At 33.7% G+C, this 14,439-nt stretch overlaps 1 protein-coding gene across 1 annotated transcript; it reads right to left on the minus strand.

The window, feature by feature from the left end:
• Window positions 1-1,747: 1,747 nt before the first annotated feature.
• LOC131864372 (putative germin-like protein 2-1) lies at window positions 1,748-2,508 on the minus strand. Its single transcript, XM_059215219.1, has 2 exons — window positions 2,382-2,508; window positions 1,748-2,283 (listed from the first exon to the last, which is right to left on the minus strand). The coding sequence occupies exons 1-2, from the start codon at window positions 2,506-2,508 to the stop codon at window positions 1,748-1,750; spliced, it is 663 nt and encodes a 220-aa protein (XP_059071202.1).
• Between the last annotated feature and the right edge of the window lie 11,931 nt (window positions 2,509-14,439).

The following is a 14,439-nucleotide window of genomic DNA, read 5'->3' on the forward strand; positions in this document are numbered from 1 at the left end:
AAAGGTTGTGTTTTTATCACTTAAAATGTGCTTTATATGTTTTCTTAAATGCTCACATATACATACTGGTGGCATAAAATGAAAGTAAGCGTGTAGGACTCAATAGAATATAAAATAGTGACTAGTGATTTAGAACTTTCCTTGGTGTAACCCAATAAAAAATATTGAAAAGAATGGAGTTGTACCCTCATCTCTAGTATCAATTAAATGCAAGATTCACAAGCCAACTTCTCAATTTGAGTCTTAAATACAAAGTGGACATTACCTAGCACTTATGTAATTTCGTACAATATTGTATTCTTGTGGAAAGAGCTTGCTTAACAATATGCTCGAGTTCTACGCTCATTGACTAATTCTCTCCAATGACAAAACTTATGTTTCCATGAGTTGAAATCTAGAATCTCCATTTCCAAGTGTTGCACCATCTTATTACTCGACGTTTTTCTTCATCCAAATCTATTGATTGATATCTTCATTATTTTATAGTCTCTCTTTTCAATGTCTTCCCCCAAGCTAAACTATGCAACCAAATAGCGTTCACTTCCTTGTCAACCTCAATCAAAACCTAGAATAAAAAACATGCACCTAGCTATCAAATATGGAATAAAATACATGCACTTGTCTAAAACAAATTAGCACTTCCCTAAATAAATCATGTAGAAAACTTTCTCCAATACCAACCGATCGATAATCAAATCGAATATTCCATTCTAATCTCACCATCGCTGATTTTTGTTCTCTTCACTTATGTGCCGATCCAATGCACTATGCTACTGATGTGAACATTCAGAAAGCCAAAATTGGTATCTTCTACATCTACACCTTCCACTTGTCTTGAAATTTTGTATGTGGTCAAATTTTGTGCCTACAATGTTATACATAATATTTCGCACCCCTTTGTGATTTATAACAATATGTCACCCCTGTAATACCACAAGACTATTTAATAAAGAGTATGTTGATTGAATAAGATTTATGTATTTGAAATATGCTTCTTTTTTGTTGTGAGCATGTACTATGTTTTTCATCAACTCAAGACATTATTGTTGCAGTTTCTTAAGAATTTGAGTATCTGCAGTAGTTGCATAGAATGAAAATGAGCAAGCTTCAAAGACATAGGTTATATAGACATCGAAGGCATGAAAGAAGAGGTCGTGAAGCTTTAGAATGAACTGATGTATGAAGCTCTATTTTATTAGATCATTTATAAATGCATGGGAAAAGTAGAAGATTATGATATTTGCAGATCTCACTGATAATGTATGAGTTATATCTATTATCTTATTCTTGATGGAAATGCGATTGCCAATTTCTCAATATGACGACACTTTTATCTTCTTCGTATCAATCAACAAATACCTTGAGATATTGGAAATTATATTCAAAATGCGCTTACAACTTACCTTAAAATGTGTTACAGCAAAGTGAAATTTTAATGTTGTCATCAAAGGGACAAAACGACATCAATATTTAATTCTCAATCTTTGGAATATGATGAGGACATACTGATGTCCAAAACAGATGCTATGAATGGCACAAGAGGACGCCAATAACCCTAAAATGATAGTTTTATTCAACGGTTAATTTTCAATCTTTGGAATATGATGAGGACATGCTGATGTCCAAAACAGATGCTATGAATGGCACAAGAGGACGCCAATAACCCTAAAATGATAGTTTTATTCAACGGTGAGAAAAAAGAATTGGGAAAGACGGTCTTCATTGGGAGACCTCTTGTTTGTTTTGTTTAGTATGCGAATTTCTTTTGAATGTAATTCACCAGTTCCTGGGTGATGCGGAAGGCCTTGCTCAAAACGGAATCGGGGAGAGGGGGATTCGCCGCAAACAGAGAATTGGCGATTGTCTGAACTCCGGGAAACTGGCTGCTCAATCCAGCTATGGCCACTGCATTTTCATGCCCCACATTCTGCTGGAAATGAACAAGTGCCTTTGGAAACACAAACACATCTCCCTTCTCCAAAGTTTTGCTGAAAAATTTGTTGCTGGTGTCAATGAAACCCACAAGAAGCTGGCCTTCCAGTAAAACAAGAACTTCGGTGCCTCTTGGGTGTGTGTGAGGAGGATTTATTCCACCCACTGCGTAGTCGATGCGGACCAACGATATTCCAAACGTATTGAGGCCTGGTATCTGTTTAACGTTCGCCATCGTTACGTTGGAGCCCACATCATTGTCGGTGTTCCCTGCCTGCCCAAGTCCCCGGAAGAAGAAATCGTTTGCTGAAACTTGCATTGGGTCTTTGCAAACGAACCCGTTCACCAAAACTGTTTAAAACAAGATCAAATCAATCTGTCTGTTAGTAACTCGACTCGTCTAATAAGCAAATCATTATCATTGTTTATGTATAAATATTCTCACTCACCGTTGCTTTCCTCATCTGCAACGCAGAAATCTTGCAAGGGATCCGGATCCCCTGCCATGACCCTGTCGCTGTAACAGCATATCAACAGAAAAAGTCCCAACGTGAAGTAAATCATCCGGTTAGCCATTGTAATAGAAACGCAGACACAAGAGATCAGGATATGAATGTCTATTACAAACCCATTACACGCTTTATATAGCCCAAACCATAACTCTCCGCAAAGACTAATTCATCTTGACTCCGTATATTTCACGGATCCTTCCAGAGTTGTTGCTCTTTTCCTTACGTCACACTAAGTCTTACTGCATGTGGTTGTCTCGCCTGCTACCGCAGATGTATTCTCACCATCCTTTCATTAACGTTGAAATTTTCTATCTTCTCCCTGCCCTGCTGCGTATGCCTATCTCAAGATCAACTTACCTCCTGCCTTACACGTATTCTCGCCATCGCCATCATTTTAGTAATGTGGAATTGTTTAGACTTAATTGGAACGGTGGGCTTCTTCAAAGGAAACAATATATAAATCTTTCTCCACCGTGGGAGAATCGGTATGAGAGGAAAGTTTCTTTCTTGGAGTTGGATATTGGCCTAAAGACTGTCCATGCTTTGTACCCTTTTTCAATGAGATTTTTATCTCTCGTCATTTAAATTAATTTATGTTACTCAATGTTTATTTCTCAGATTGTCTATGTTCTAGGACAGAAAAACATTGCTCAAAATAACTTATGTTCATTTACTTTACATTGAATGCGTTGATTAGAATATCTATTTCACATCCATCTACAATTTTGAAGTCAAGTAGGTGTATTACTTTTCTTTAGCAGTTTTGGAGACCTAAATTATAGGTTTAAGACAACATATGCAAACATAAGAACCAATTTATGGAGGATAAATGTATAAGAAGATAGATTTTGGAGAGGTATTCTACAAGAAAAAAAACTTTTTGGTGGTGTTGAGAATCCCATCTTGGAAGAGACCATGTTGTCCAAGGGATCTAGTATTTAGAATTATTTAAGATCGTTTTATTTTTCCAAACCCTAGAGGGTAGATGGGTAGCGGAAATAGAATCCGGTTTTGACATTACAATTCACTAGAATCCATCACCTCTATAAGATATAACCTTATTAAGACGTTGATGTCTGATTTTCAGAATGTCATGGGTGAGTAGTTTGAATGCATCTTGAACTACCTTGGGTCAAGGTACAACAGTGACTAAAAATCGTACCGCTTCCAATACTCATAACTATAATGAATGTAAACCGCGATATTTTAGAGAAAAGAGCCTTCATTCTCAAACTGTTGATGGGTGCGAAAACATTGCTCACGTTGCGTTGAGTGCGTTGCTTAGATTGTCTCTTTCACATCCATCTACAGTTGAACTCGGCCAAAATTTAATCTTTAGGTGAGTGTGTTGTTGTAAATGAAGTGCATTGTTGTAAATGAAGTAGGTGTCTTTTCTAGCAGTTTTGGAGATCAAAATTTTACCTTTAGGTGAGTGAATTCTCTTTAATAAAGTAGGTTTACTACTTTTTCTAATGTTTGAGATCTGTCTATTTCCATTTTTCGACACCAAAACTTTTCGTCCAGTTGACTGCATTGTCCTCTCGATTCTCCTTTTAACAAAGTACATACAGTTGATTTAGATGATTTATTTTTTATTATTTTTGTGAGATATATGTTTATTTAATATTTTTTTTAACTTAATGTTTTGATGAATTAGTTGTTTGGGGTAACTAAATAGGAAAATATAATATTAAAGATTATTTTTTTCCTCTTACTTCAATCAAATATATGAGAAAAGTATTTCATATTGATTAGACATTTCATTTTATTTATTTTTATTTATATTGATTGAATTTTCTTTTCTTTTATATCAAATAATATGACAATTATAAATAGTTTATAAAAAATATTCAATTTGAGAAGTAAAAAATGCGTTAAAAGTGATATATTGGGATGATTCTTGGTTGGGAAACGTTTAGTTCCATGATCCCTTGTTTACCTATCAAGAATTATCTTTTTACTCTCTTTGGATAAGGGTGGCTAACTAATGAACTTTTTACAATTAAGAAATCAAAGTGATCAACAATCGAATATAAGGAACAAATAGAGTGAGAGGGGGAATAAAATTCTACACCTGATCGATTCATGATTATAATAAGTGGTTCATATTATAGAAGAGCAAGTCAATAAAACAGTTTGGTCATATTTTACGCTAGTATAATCTCAGTTTTCTTGATAACTACTCGAGTACATTTTTTTTTAATATCTCTCATAGGTTTTACCTTGTCTTTCATACCACACTCACAATCTCCAATTCCCCATTGAGTTTCCACAAATGACTAATACGAAAGGTAAATCTACATCCATGTAAGAGCATGGACACCGGGAGTGATCTAATATTGGATGCAATTAAGTGAGGAATATTTTTTGAATGAATCCCTATACTTTTGGACCCTTTAATGACATGGTTTGCATAAGTAAGAAAATGTTTATTAATGTAGAGAGCATGGTTTTAGGTACTTTTCTATGTGGAGGTGATACAAATAGGCATGGGTAGCCTATGCGGTTACAGATGATTGTGGTTCTTCCATCAACGCTATTCTCTTTTTTATTGAATGATATGGTGTAATAGAAAAGTCAAGAATATACAACTAGCAATTGCACCTTGGTGTGCAATATGTACGCCGAATAGATGTGGAATGATTATTAAAAAAAATTGATCTATTTTTTCATATATTTGTGCAACACGTGAGATAAATTAGCAAACCATTTAGTAAATGATATTATTTATTCAACAAAGGTCTCAACATTTGAAAAAATTATAGATCCAAATCAACTATGCATCTACTTAAACGGACAAATGCAATCAAACAAAACCCTTAAACCGGGAATATAATCGAGTTCCATTACCAATATTCTTATGTTTTGTTTGAAATAGGGAGAGAAGGAGAGAGGGAGATATAGGGATATAAAGAGAGAGATAGAGGAGGAAGAGTGAGGGAAAGATAAAGGAGTGAGGAGATAGAGTTAGGCGATAAATATAGAGAGGAAGATAGAGATCGAGATTGATATAGATATGGAGAAGAATAGGGATATGGATATGAGAGGAAGAGATAAAGAGAGAGGAGAGAGAAATAGATAGAGATAGAAGAGATAAATATATAGAGAGGGGGAGAGAGAATGAGCGAGGGATAACTTTGAATCAATTGTGCATTCATTAATACAAACCAAACATAAGTGAAAGAAAACCTTTCAATCAAAAGATAATTGAACTCCATTACCAATAGGCTCATGTTATGTTTGCAATAGTGAGAGGGGAGATATGAATAGATAAAGAGAGCGAGACATGTCTGGAGATAGGGTGACAGAGGAAGAGAGAGCTAGAGATGGGAATGAAGAGAGGGAGGTGGCAAAGAAATAGATGGTTAAAGAGAGTGAGACGTGCCTAGATAGAGTGAGAGAGGATGAAAAGGACAAATAAAGAGAGATATAGTTGTAGAGGGATAAGGAGAAATTAAGATAAAGATTAGGAGATAGAAACGGATAGAAAAGAAGAGATACAAAGATACAAAAGGGGAGAGAGAGAGGGAGGGAGGGAGGGATATTTTTGGGCCAATTTGTAATTCAAACTCGTTAATGAAGATGTTAACATAGGTTGACACCTAGTATGGTGGTTATACCTTTTGTAAATCTTTGAACCAATAGTAATAGTATTAACATAGTATTGAATTATTTGTAATTGCCATGTATAACCTCATTTTGTGTGTTTTGTCACGTATGCACTATCCTTTAGTGCATTATCCACTTATACTTCTCAGTACATAATACATCTGAGGAATTTTGTAGATAGAGTGGCAAGGGAAGAAGTTACATAGAAGTTGTATACTTCAACACTTCTCTTGTTTGTATTTATTTCTCACATTTGGGAGTCTTAAATTACACACTATAATTATTTTCTCGATATCCATACTTGCCTTGCTTTAGCTTTACAAACAACCTTATGACCACACATAATAAGGTCAAGTCATCCTAAAGCCCATACAACCTTGCATCCCTCTAATGACATGTGTGGTTAATAATCACATTCTAAACTGAATTAACAATAGCTTCGATTTTATGTCCAACGACCATTAAGTTTAATTTAATCTAAATTGTTCTATTGATCTAGATTCTCCTTTAAATAAGAATAATATTTAAGAAGTCATAAACATATAATTTAATATTAAATTTTTTAAATACATAATTAATTATTTTAATATTATAAACTTTTAAAAGCAATAAATATTAATAGATAAAAATTTCAAAATAAATTAAAACAAATTATTTTTAAAATTCAAAATATAATTTAAAAATAATAATATATAGAACTTTTTACATTTTTAAAAATACTAAAAAATCGAACTATTTCAACAATGAGGTTTAGACCAACCATGCACTACAATTTGCAATCAACAAATAACAAATGGTATGAGCACTAAGTAATTCATCATATATCTTCGCATTTCTCCATCATAATCAGTAAAATTCAATTAACTTTGAGAAGTAACAAGAACCCATGCAAAATGTAGAAAGACAGCACAAACATCCACCATATCTTCAACAAAACTTATGTATTAATTTCAACAAGTCTTGGAAACAATCTCTAGCTTCCTCCTCCTACTCTACTTTCTAACAGTTCTGCTCTACTCTATTATCCACCTATTAACCTTTAAAAATGAGAAGGCAAACCTTATATAGAAGTCTTGATACAAATGAATGTCCGAGATTGATTTGAATTTAATGGCCGAGATTTAACCATGAAACCCTAATTAGGGCTAGTTATAACAACAACCACTTTAACCAATGAGAAAACTACAACACTTTGGGCACATGTCCCTCTTTGAATGTGGATCAATGAGAAATGAGATTAGGTACATTGAATAATATTTGATGTAATGCCATATGTCACTTGCTCCTCCTTTGATGAGTTAGGTTCAATACACCTACAAGAACTGACTTGGCATCACTGAATTGGTCTATGATGATCAAGCACCACCTTAGCTTGCATGTCTCCCTAGCAATATGTCGACACTCAACATCATCCAATTGCTTGATGTGATGGTTCATATTCTCAAATTGCATCCTCTTGAAAATCAAGTTTCTAGCTTTGATTAACTCTTCTAAAACTATTTATAACATGTAATTTTTTTCATATCAGTTATCTTTTTCTTGAATAATATTTTAGGAGATTGACAAAATACCTAGGTTTACATTTATTATACTTTTAGTATTGTTATCTATTCTTTCATTGTGGTAGATGTAAAATGTTTCTATCATAATTTTGTGGGATACATATATGACTAATCCATTACAATACAAGGAACATTTTGGAGCACCAACAACAACTACGTATTTAGACTTTGTTAGTGTATCTGAATGTTCCTTCTAGATAAATTTTAGAGTTGATATTAGCTTGTTAGGATGTTGGTTTCTTGGGATTCTATGCCTGTGTGTGATGACATTTCATTATATTAATTAAAATATTTCTAATTGATAGAGTTTCTATTTTATTTATGATTTTAATATACATATTTATATAATTTATAAAAAACTTTTCAATAAAATATTTAATATATTTATAAAAATCTTTATCATAATAATGTATATTTAATTCAAATAAAAATTTCTATCTTAATTTGTTTTAAATTTAATGAAAAATAAATAAATAAGTATAAATTATTTTGTAATTTATGAAATAGGCTCATGACAATAACTGCATAGTTACTCTCTAGTTGGTATGATGTCAAAAAAATTAGATGCACGTAACATCATTTGGCTACCAGTTGGAGGAATTGTTGAAGAGATTGTATGGTTAATTAGTAACTTATATTTCATAAGTTTTATTTTTCAAAAAGCTTTGAATGAAACCTACACTAGATGTGTGTGCATGTAACCACCCAGATGATGGAACTTTACTACATTTTGTGTAGTATAATTCACGAAATGATACTTCATCATTAAAATATGTGAACAATTTTTAAAATAACCAAATTGGAAAGAGCATAAACAATACGGGGGCAAAAAGAACACAAAATATGCACTAGGAACTATTATTGTCTTCCTCCATAAAAGCCTCCACAAAAAAGTGCTTGTAATAGGAATAAATCTCTGGAAGCAATTATTCTCATCCAAAATTCATGTAACAAAGATTCATAGTTGACAAAGGATCTTTTCATCAGCAATGGAACAAGGGACACTATAGCCTAAAAAGGCAAACGTGACTACCAAAATAAAGTAAAACTAGATGAGGCCATGAGGCAAAACAAAATCTCCACATGCCCTCTAATGCTAGATAACTGGTCTAAGTGGTGCAAAACATGACCTTGAAGAACTCAAGTAACGGTAAAAAAAGGTTAAAAATTAGACCAAGAAGGAGTCTTGCGGCCTTGTAAATAGCCAAAATGACATTCATGCAAGGAAAAATTAATAGAGAAAGACAAAACAGTTTTATTCAAATTGTTCAAAATTCATGCAAAAATAGATAAGCAACATATGCAACTCTAAGATTGACCAAAAATTGATTTGATTTGACAATATTTATGTTAACAACAGCCAAGAGGGAAGAATGAGAGGGGTGTGAATCAGTCTTCACCGGAATAACAAACTTTACCGCAAAACACAGATTTGATAAACTGCAGTAATAAGACAGATAAGAAAATTAATAGCACAACACACAACACTAAGATTTTGATGCGCAAAACCCAGTTAAGCGAAAAACCATGGTGGGAACCTACCCACAGTAAGATGATACTCTACAATAGTATGTGAAAATATTACAATGAGGAATGCACATGCATTCAGGCACACTGCCTAGAGCTCACTGCTCAAATAATATTTGCTCGGAAGGCTACAACCCTTAGGGAAGTCTCACTGACTCGCAATAAGATTTGGACTACAATTCGAAAGAAATGAACGGAAAGAATAGCATCTCCAAATAGAATCTCACCACAAACTCAACATCGAAGGATACATCACATGTTCGCACACAAACCTCTCTCTGATAATGAAGACACAACATCAAACAACCAAATTACATGACTATATCACCTATATATATAATTTATCAACCTTGATAACAAGGTCGGCTAAACCCTCGACCCTCAATTAAAAAATTACATCACACGATACAAACACTGACCACCAGACCAATATAGTGGTTTACATAGCATAGCATGGTTCTAGGTCAAATTCCCAAACACATAACTCCACCGAAAATCACGCAAAGATCAATCGCAACACGCTACACCACCAGAAATGGTGCATAACACACAAATCATCACTGGTTGATAGAAACCACCAAAAACTCACACAACGATAAATACAGATTGCCAAAACAAATAGGACATAATTAAAAAAAATACCAGCAAGCACATTAGAATCATCCACAATAGCTGCACCAACACTACTTTTCAAATCTTCATCGGTCAACGTCTGAAAGCTAAAGAACACAACCAATCAACAACGGCCAGGAAGAAAGATAACTTGCGGAGAACCAAATCATGATTCAACTGAAATTAAGATACACAAGACCTTCCCAAGAAATATCCCAAAATCTCAGCACCAGATCTGATCACACCAAAATATACCAGAGGATATACCGAACTCTGCGAAACAGTGATCAACAAAGCATCGCTACAAACCGGATCAGAAAATCTTCCCAATCTGCAATCACCAGAGAAAATCATAGGAATATGTTGACATCAATGACCACAACATATCCTAGCATGACCAACAATATCCAACAATTTATGCCAAAACAACCACTTTATATCACTAGTTCAAATCAAATATCTATGCCAAAAGATCAGCCTATGCAAATTTTACCACACCAGAAAGTGCCAAAAAGCCAGCACACAAGGATCGGCTTTTTAATAAAATATCCCAAACCTTTACACATGCAGATTGACCATAGTAAAATAATTGATCGTCTTATTAAAATTGAAGACAAATCATCTTTTAGCTAATTAAGCGCTTCCACTATCCACACAATAATGTGTTCCTAAAAAATCGCCCTACAGTAGAGCTTCAAATTTGTCAACTTGGTCTCCATGATCAACAATTTAATAAAAAATATATATAATTTAAAATACACTAATCAACCATGAAATAAAATCTCCTATTTTTATTTTATTATTTATACGATGAATTTTATAAACTTCAATTCATCGGGATTTTTAAAATCACAGTAGAAACACCTTCGGATTATCATGTCCTCACAAGAACACAAAAATATTATGGCACAAATCCACATTCCTTTCAGATGCTCAACCTCAATCAAAACCTCTATAAATCTGCAGTCATAATTAAAATAAATTACAAACATGTGAGTACCAAAAAACTAGTGGAGCTCAAAAAAAGAAAATGCACAGATTGAGATGAATGATAAGCTCTTAATATCTTTGATCAACTTAGGGGTGATTAAAAATACATATCTAATACAGTTCCACCTATAATATCAGATGCTATCTAGAATCATGTAATGTTTCATGGATAAGATTAACATAACCAGGCATTATTCTAACAACTAACCATCTAGCAAACTTACATAGAAGAATATTCTAGTTAGAATATCATACACTAACAACACATAGCTTGAAAAATTGGCGTAGGCTATTTTGGGTTCATGGAGGTGCGAGCAAACGTTAATCTATAGTAAGTGAAATTGCTCAAACCCACAAAAAGGTCATTTGGAGCTCGTCGATTTTGCACAAGTCACGAGTTTTCTCTTGCACAAGTGTTTATCCTTTTGTAGACTACGGTCTTCTTCAGCATGGTTTTCTATGTGGTTTTCTTCTATTTTTTTGTGTGTGCCTGGTTTATTCGTGTGTGTACCTAATGTTCAGATTGCTTTGGAAAACCAGGTTATTTCCCCTGTTGGTGAACTTTTAACTAGCACATTTTTCAAGGACTAGTGCACCCAACACCCCTATTTTGCTAAAATAGGCTCAACTGTTGAGAGATGAAAGTGGACCTTGTAATTTGCATGAATCTAATTTGTTTTGTTGTCCCATCACAACAAAATGTTTCGAAAAGGTGTGAACTTCATATAAACACAACTCCCTTTCCCATTCTAGGAATCAATGTACTCAATATAGAAAACCAAAAAACCTAGTCAATCAAGCATTCAGGGAGCGAAACGATAAAGAAGTCCCAATTTGATTATTCAATCATTGAAATATATGCTATAGCAATTATGATCAAGTGTATTATGTAATTCGTACCTAAGATAAGGTGTCATCATTTCACCATTTATCATTTGCTTAGCCTCTTTTCTTGTGGGGGCATGCATCCTATCTCATCATTATCATTGTTGAAGAGAGAACACTAATACGCGGTTTGGATAAGGTAATCCCTTATATGAAATAACCATTTCTCCCAATTTTCTCTATCTACAGGTCCAAATCCGATAACAAGAAAGTTAAAGAAAAGTAGACCAGACATTAGCAGGCATCACAAAACATTGATTGAACGAAAACCCTAAGAACAGGGCACCCAGCAGTCATTGACCCATATTTTTAAGAGGCAAGTGATCAAATATTGTCGATTTCATTTTCGATCATCTCTCAATTTTCCCTCAACTTTAGACACGGATCTCCAACGTTTCTCTCTAGTACAATTAGCTTCATATTACAGTCCCAATTTCCTCTCTATGTCTCCATCTCAGATATGTCTTACTCTTTCTATATTTCATCTTGTATCTACTACATTCTATAAAACTTAGTCATTTTACCATTGTTAGACTAGTTCATCTATAGACACTTCACTGTCTCCATCTCATGCAACAAAAGGAACAGGAACCTAATTTCGTATCCCTTCCTTAAAGACAACAACTAGTCCTATTCTTATTACTAATTATGTTGTGTCAACTAAGATCTTCTAGCTTACATTGGTCAATCGTAGGATCTTGTTTCCTCCATTTCAAGGTTTACATTGATTTATGAGATGGTATGATTATATATGCTACATAAACCAACATTTTTTAAGGTATGATCCCATATTGTATTGGTATAAAATTGGTGGTACTGAAACCAACATTGATATAGAAAAAAATAGACATTTTTATTTCTAACGTGTTTCCATCTACATCTTTCACTTGTCTTGCAATTGTGTACATTCTCATGTAAATACCAACGATGTTATACTCGCGCCCTTTTATGCTTCATACCATAATGTGACTCCTCTAATTCCATAAGACCAGGAGTGCGCAAGGAGTGTAATGCTTCGTGTGGTTCATGTAACTAAACTCGGCTTCTATTTGTAGATATGAGCAAAGGTTGTGTTTTTATCACTTAAAATGTGCTTTATATGTTTTCTTAAATGCTCACATATACATACTGGTGGCATAAAATGAAAGTAAGCGTGTAGGACTCAATAGAATATAAAATAGTGACTAGTGATTTAGAACTTTCCTTGGTGTAACCCAATAAAAAATATTGAAAAGAATGGAGTTGTACCCTCATCTCTAGTATCAATTAAATGCAAGATTCACAAGCCAACTTCTCAATTTGAGTCTTAAATACAAAGTGGACATTACCTAGCACTTATGTAATTTCGTACAATATTGTATTCTTGTGGAAAGAGCTTGCTTAACAATATGCTCGAGTTCTACGCTCATTGACTAATTCTCTCCAATGACAAAACTTATGTTTCCATGAGTTGAAATCTAGAATCTCCATTTCCAAGTGTTGCACCATCTTATTACTCGACGTTTTTCTTCATCCAAATCTATTGATTGATATCTTCATTATTTTATAGTCTCTCTTTTCAATGTCTTCCCCCAAGCTAAACTATGCAACCAAATAGCGTTCACTTCCTTGTCAACCTCAATCAAAACCTAGAATAAAAAACATGCACCTAGCTATCAAATATGGAATAAAATACATGCACTTGTCTAAAACAAATTAGCACTTCCCTAAATAAATCATGTAGAAAACTTTCTCCAATACCAACCGATCGATAATCAAATCGAATATTCCATTCTAATCTCACCATCGCTGATTTTTGTTCTCTTCACTTATGTGCCGATCCAATGCACTATGCTACTGATGTGAACATTCAGAAAGCCAAAATTGGTATCTTCTACATCTACACCTTCCACTTGTCTTGAAATTTTGTATGTGGTCAAATTTTGTGCCTACAATGTTATACATAATATTTCGCACCCCTTTGTGATTTATAACAATATGTCACCCCTGTAATACCACAAGACTATTTAATAAAGAGTATGTTGATTGAATAAGATTTATGTATTTGAAATATGCTTCTTTTTTGTTGTGAGCATGTACTATGTTTTTCATCAACTCAAGACATTATTGTTGCAGTTTCTTAAGAATTTGAGTATCTGCAGTAGTTGCATAGAATGAAAATGAGCAAGCTTCAAAGACATAGGTTATATAGACATCGAAGGCATGAAAGAAGAGGTCGTGAAGCTTTAGAATGAACTGATGTATGAAGCTCTATTTTATTAGATCATTTATAAATGCATGGGAAAAGTAGAAGATTATGATATTTGCAGATCTCACTGATAATGTATGAGTTATATCTATTATCTTATTCTTGATGGAAATGCGATTGCCAATTTCTCAATATGACGACACTTTTATCTTCTTCGTATCAATCAACAAATACCTTGAGATATTGGAAATTATATTCAAAATGCGCTTACAACTTACCTTAAAATGTGTTACAGCAAAGTGAAATTTTAATGTTGTCATCAAAGGGACAAAACGACATCAATATTTAATTCTCAATCTTTGGAATATGATGAGGACATACTGATGTCCAAAACAGATGCTATGAATGGCACAAGAGGACGCCAATAACCCTAAAATGATAGTTTTATTCAACGGTTAATTTTCAATCTTTGGAATATGATGAGGACATGCTGATGTCCAAAACAGATGCTATGAATGGCACAAGAGGACGCCAATAACCCTAAAATGATAGTTTTATTCAACGGTGAGAAAAAAGAATTGGGAAAGACGGTCTTCATTGGGAGACCTCTTGTTTGTTTTGT

The sequence above is a fragment of the Cryptomeria japonica genome, unplaced genomic scaffold (genome assembly GCF_030272615.1).
Source record: "Cryptomeria japonica unplaced genomic scaffold, Sugi_1.0 HiC_scaffold_84, whole genome shotgun sequence".
Taxonomy (NCBI): Eukaryota; Viridiplantae; Streptophyta; class Pinopsida; order Cupressales; family Cupressaceae; genus Cryptomeria; species Cryptomeria japonica.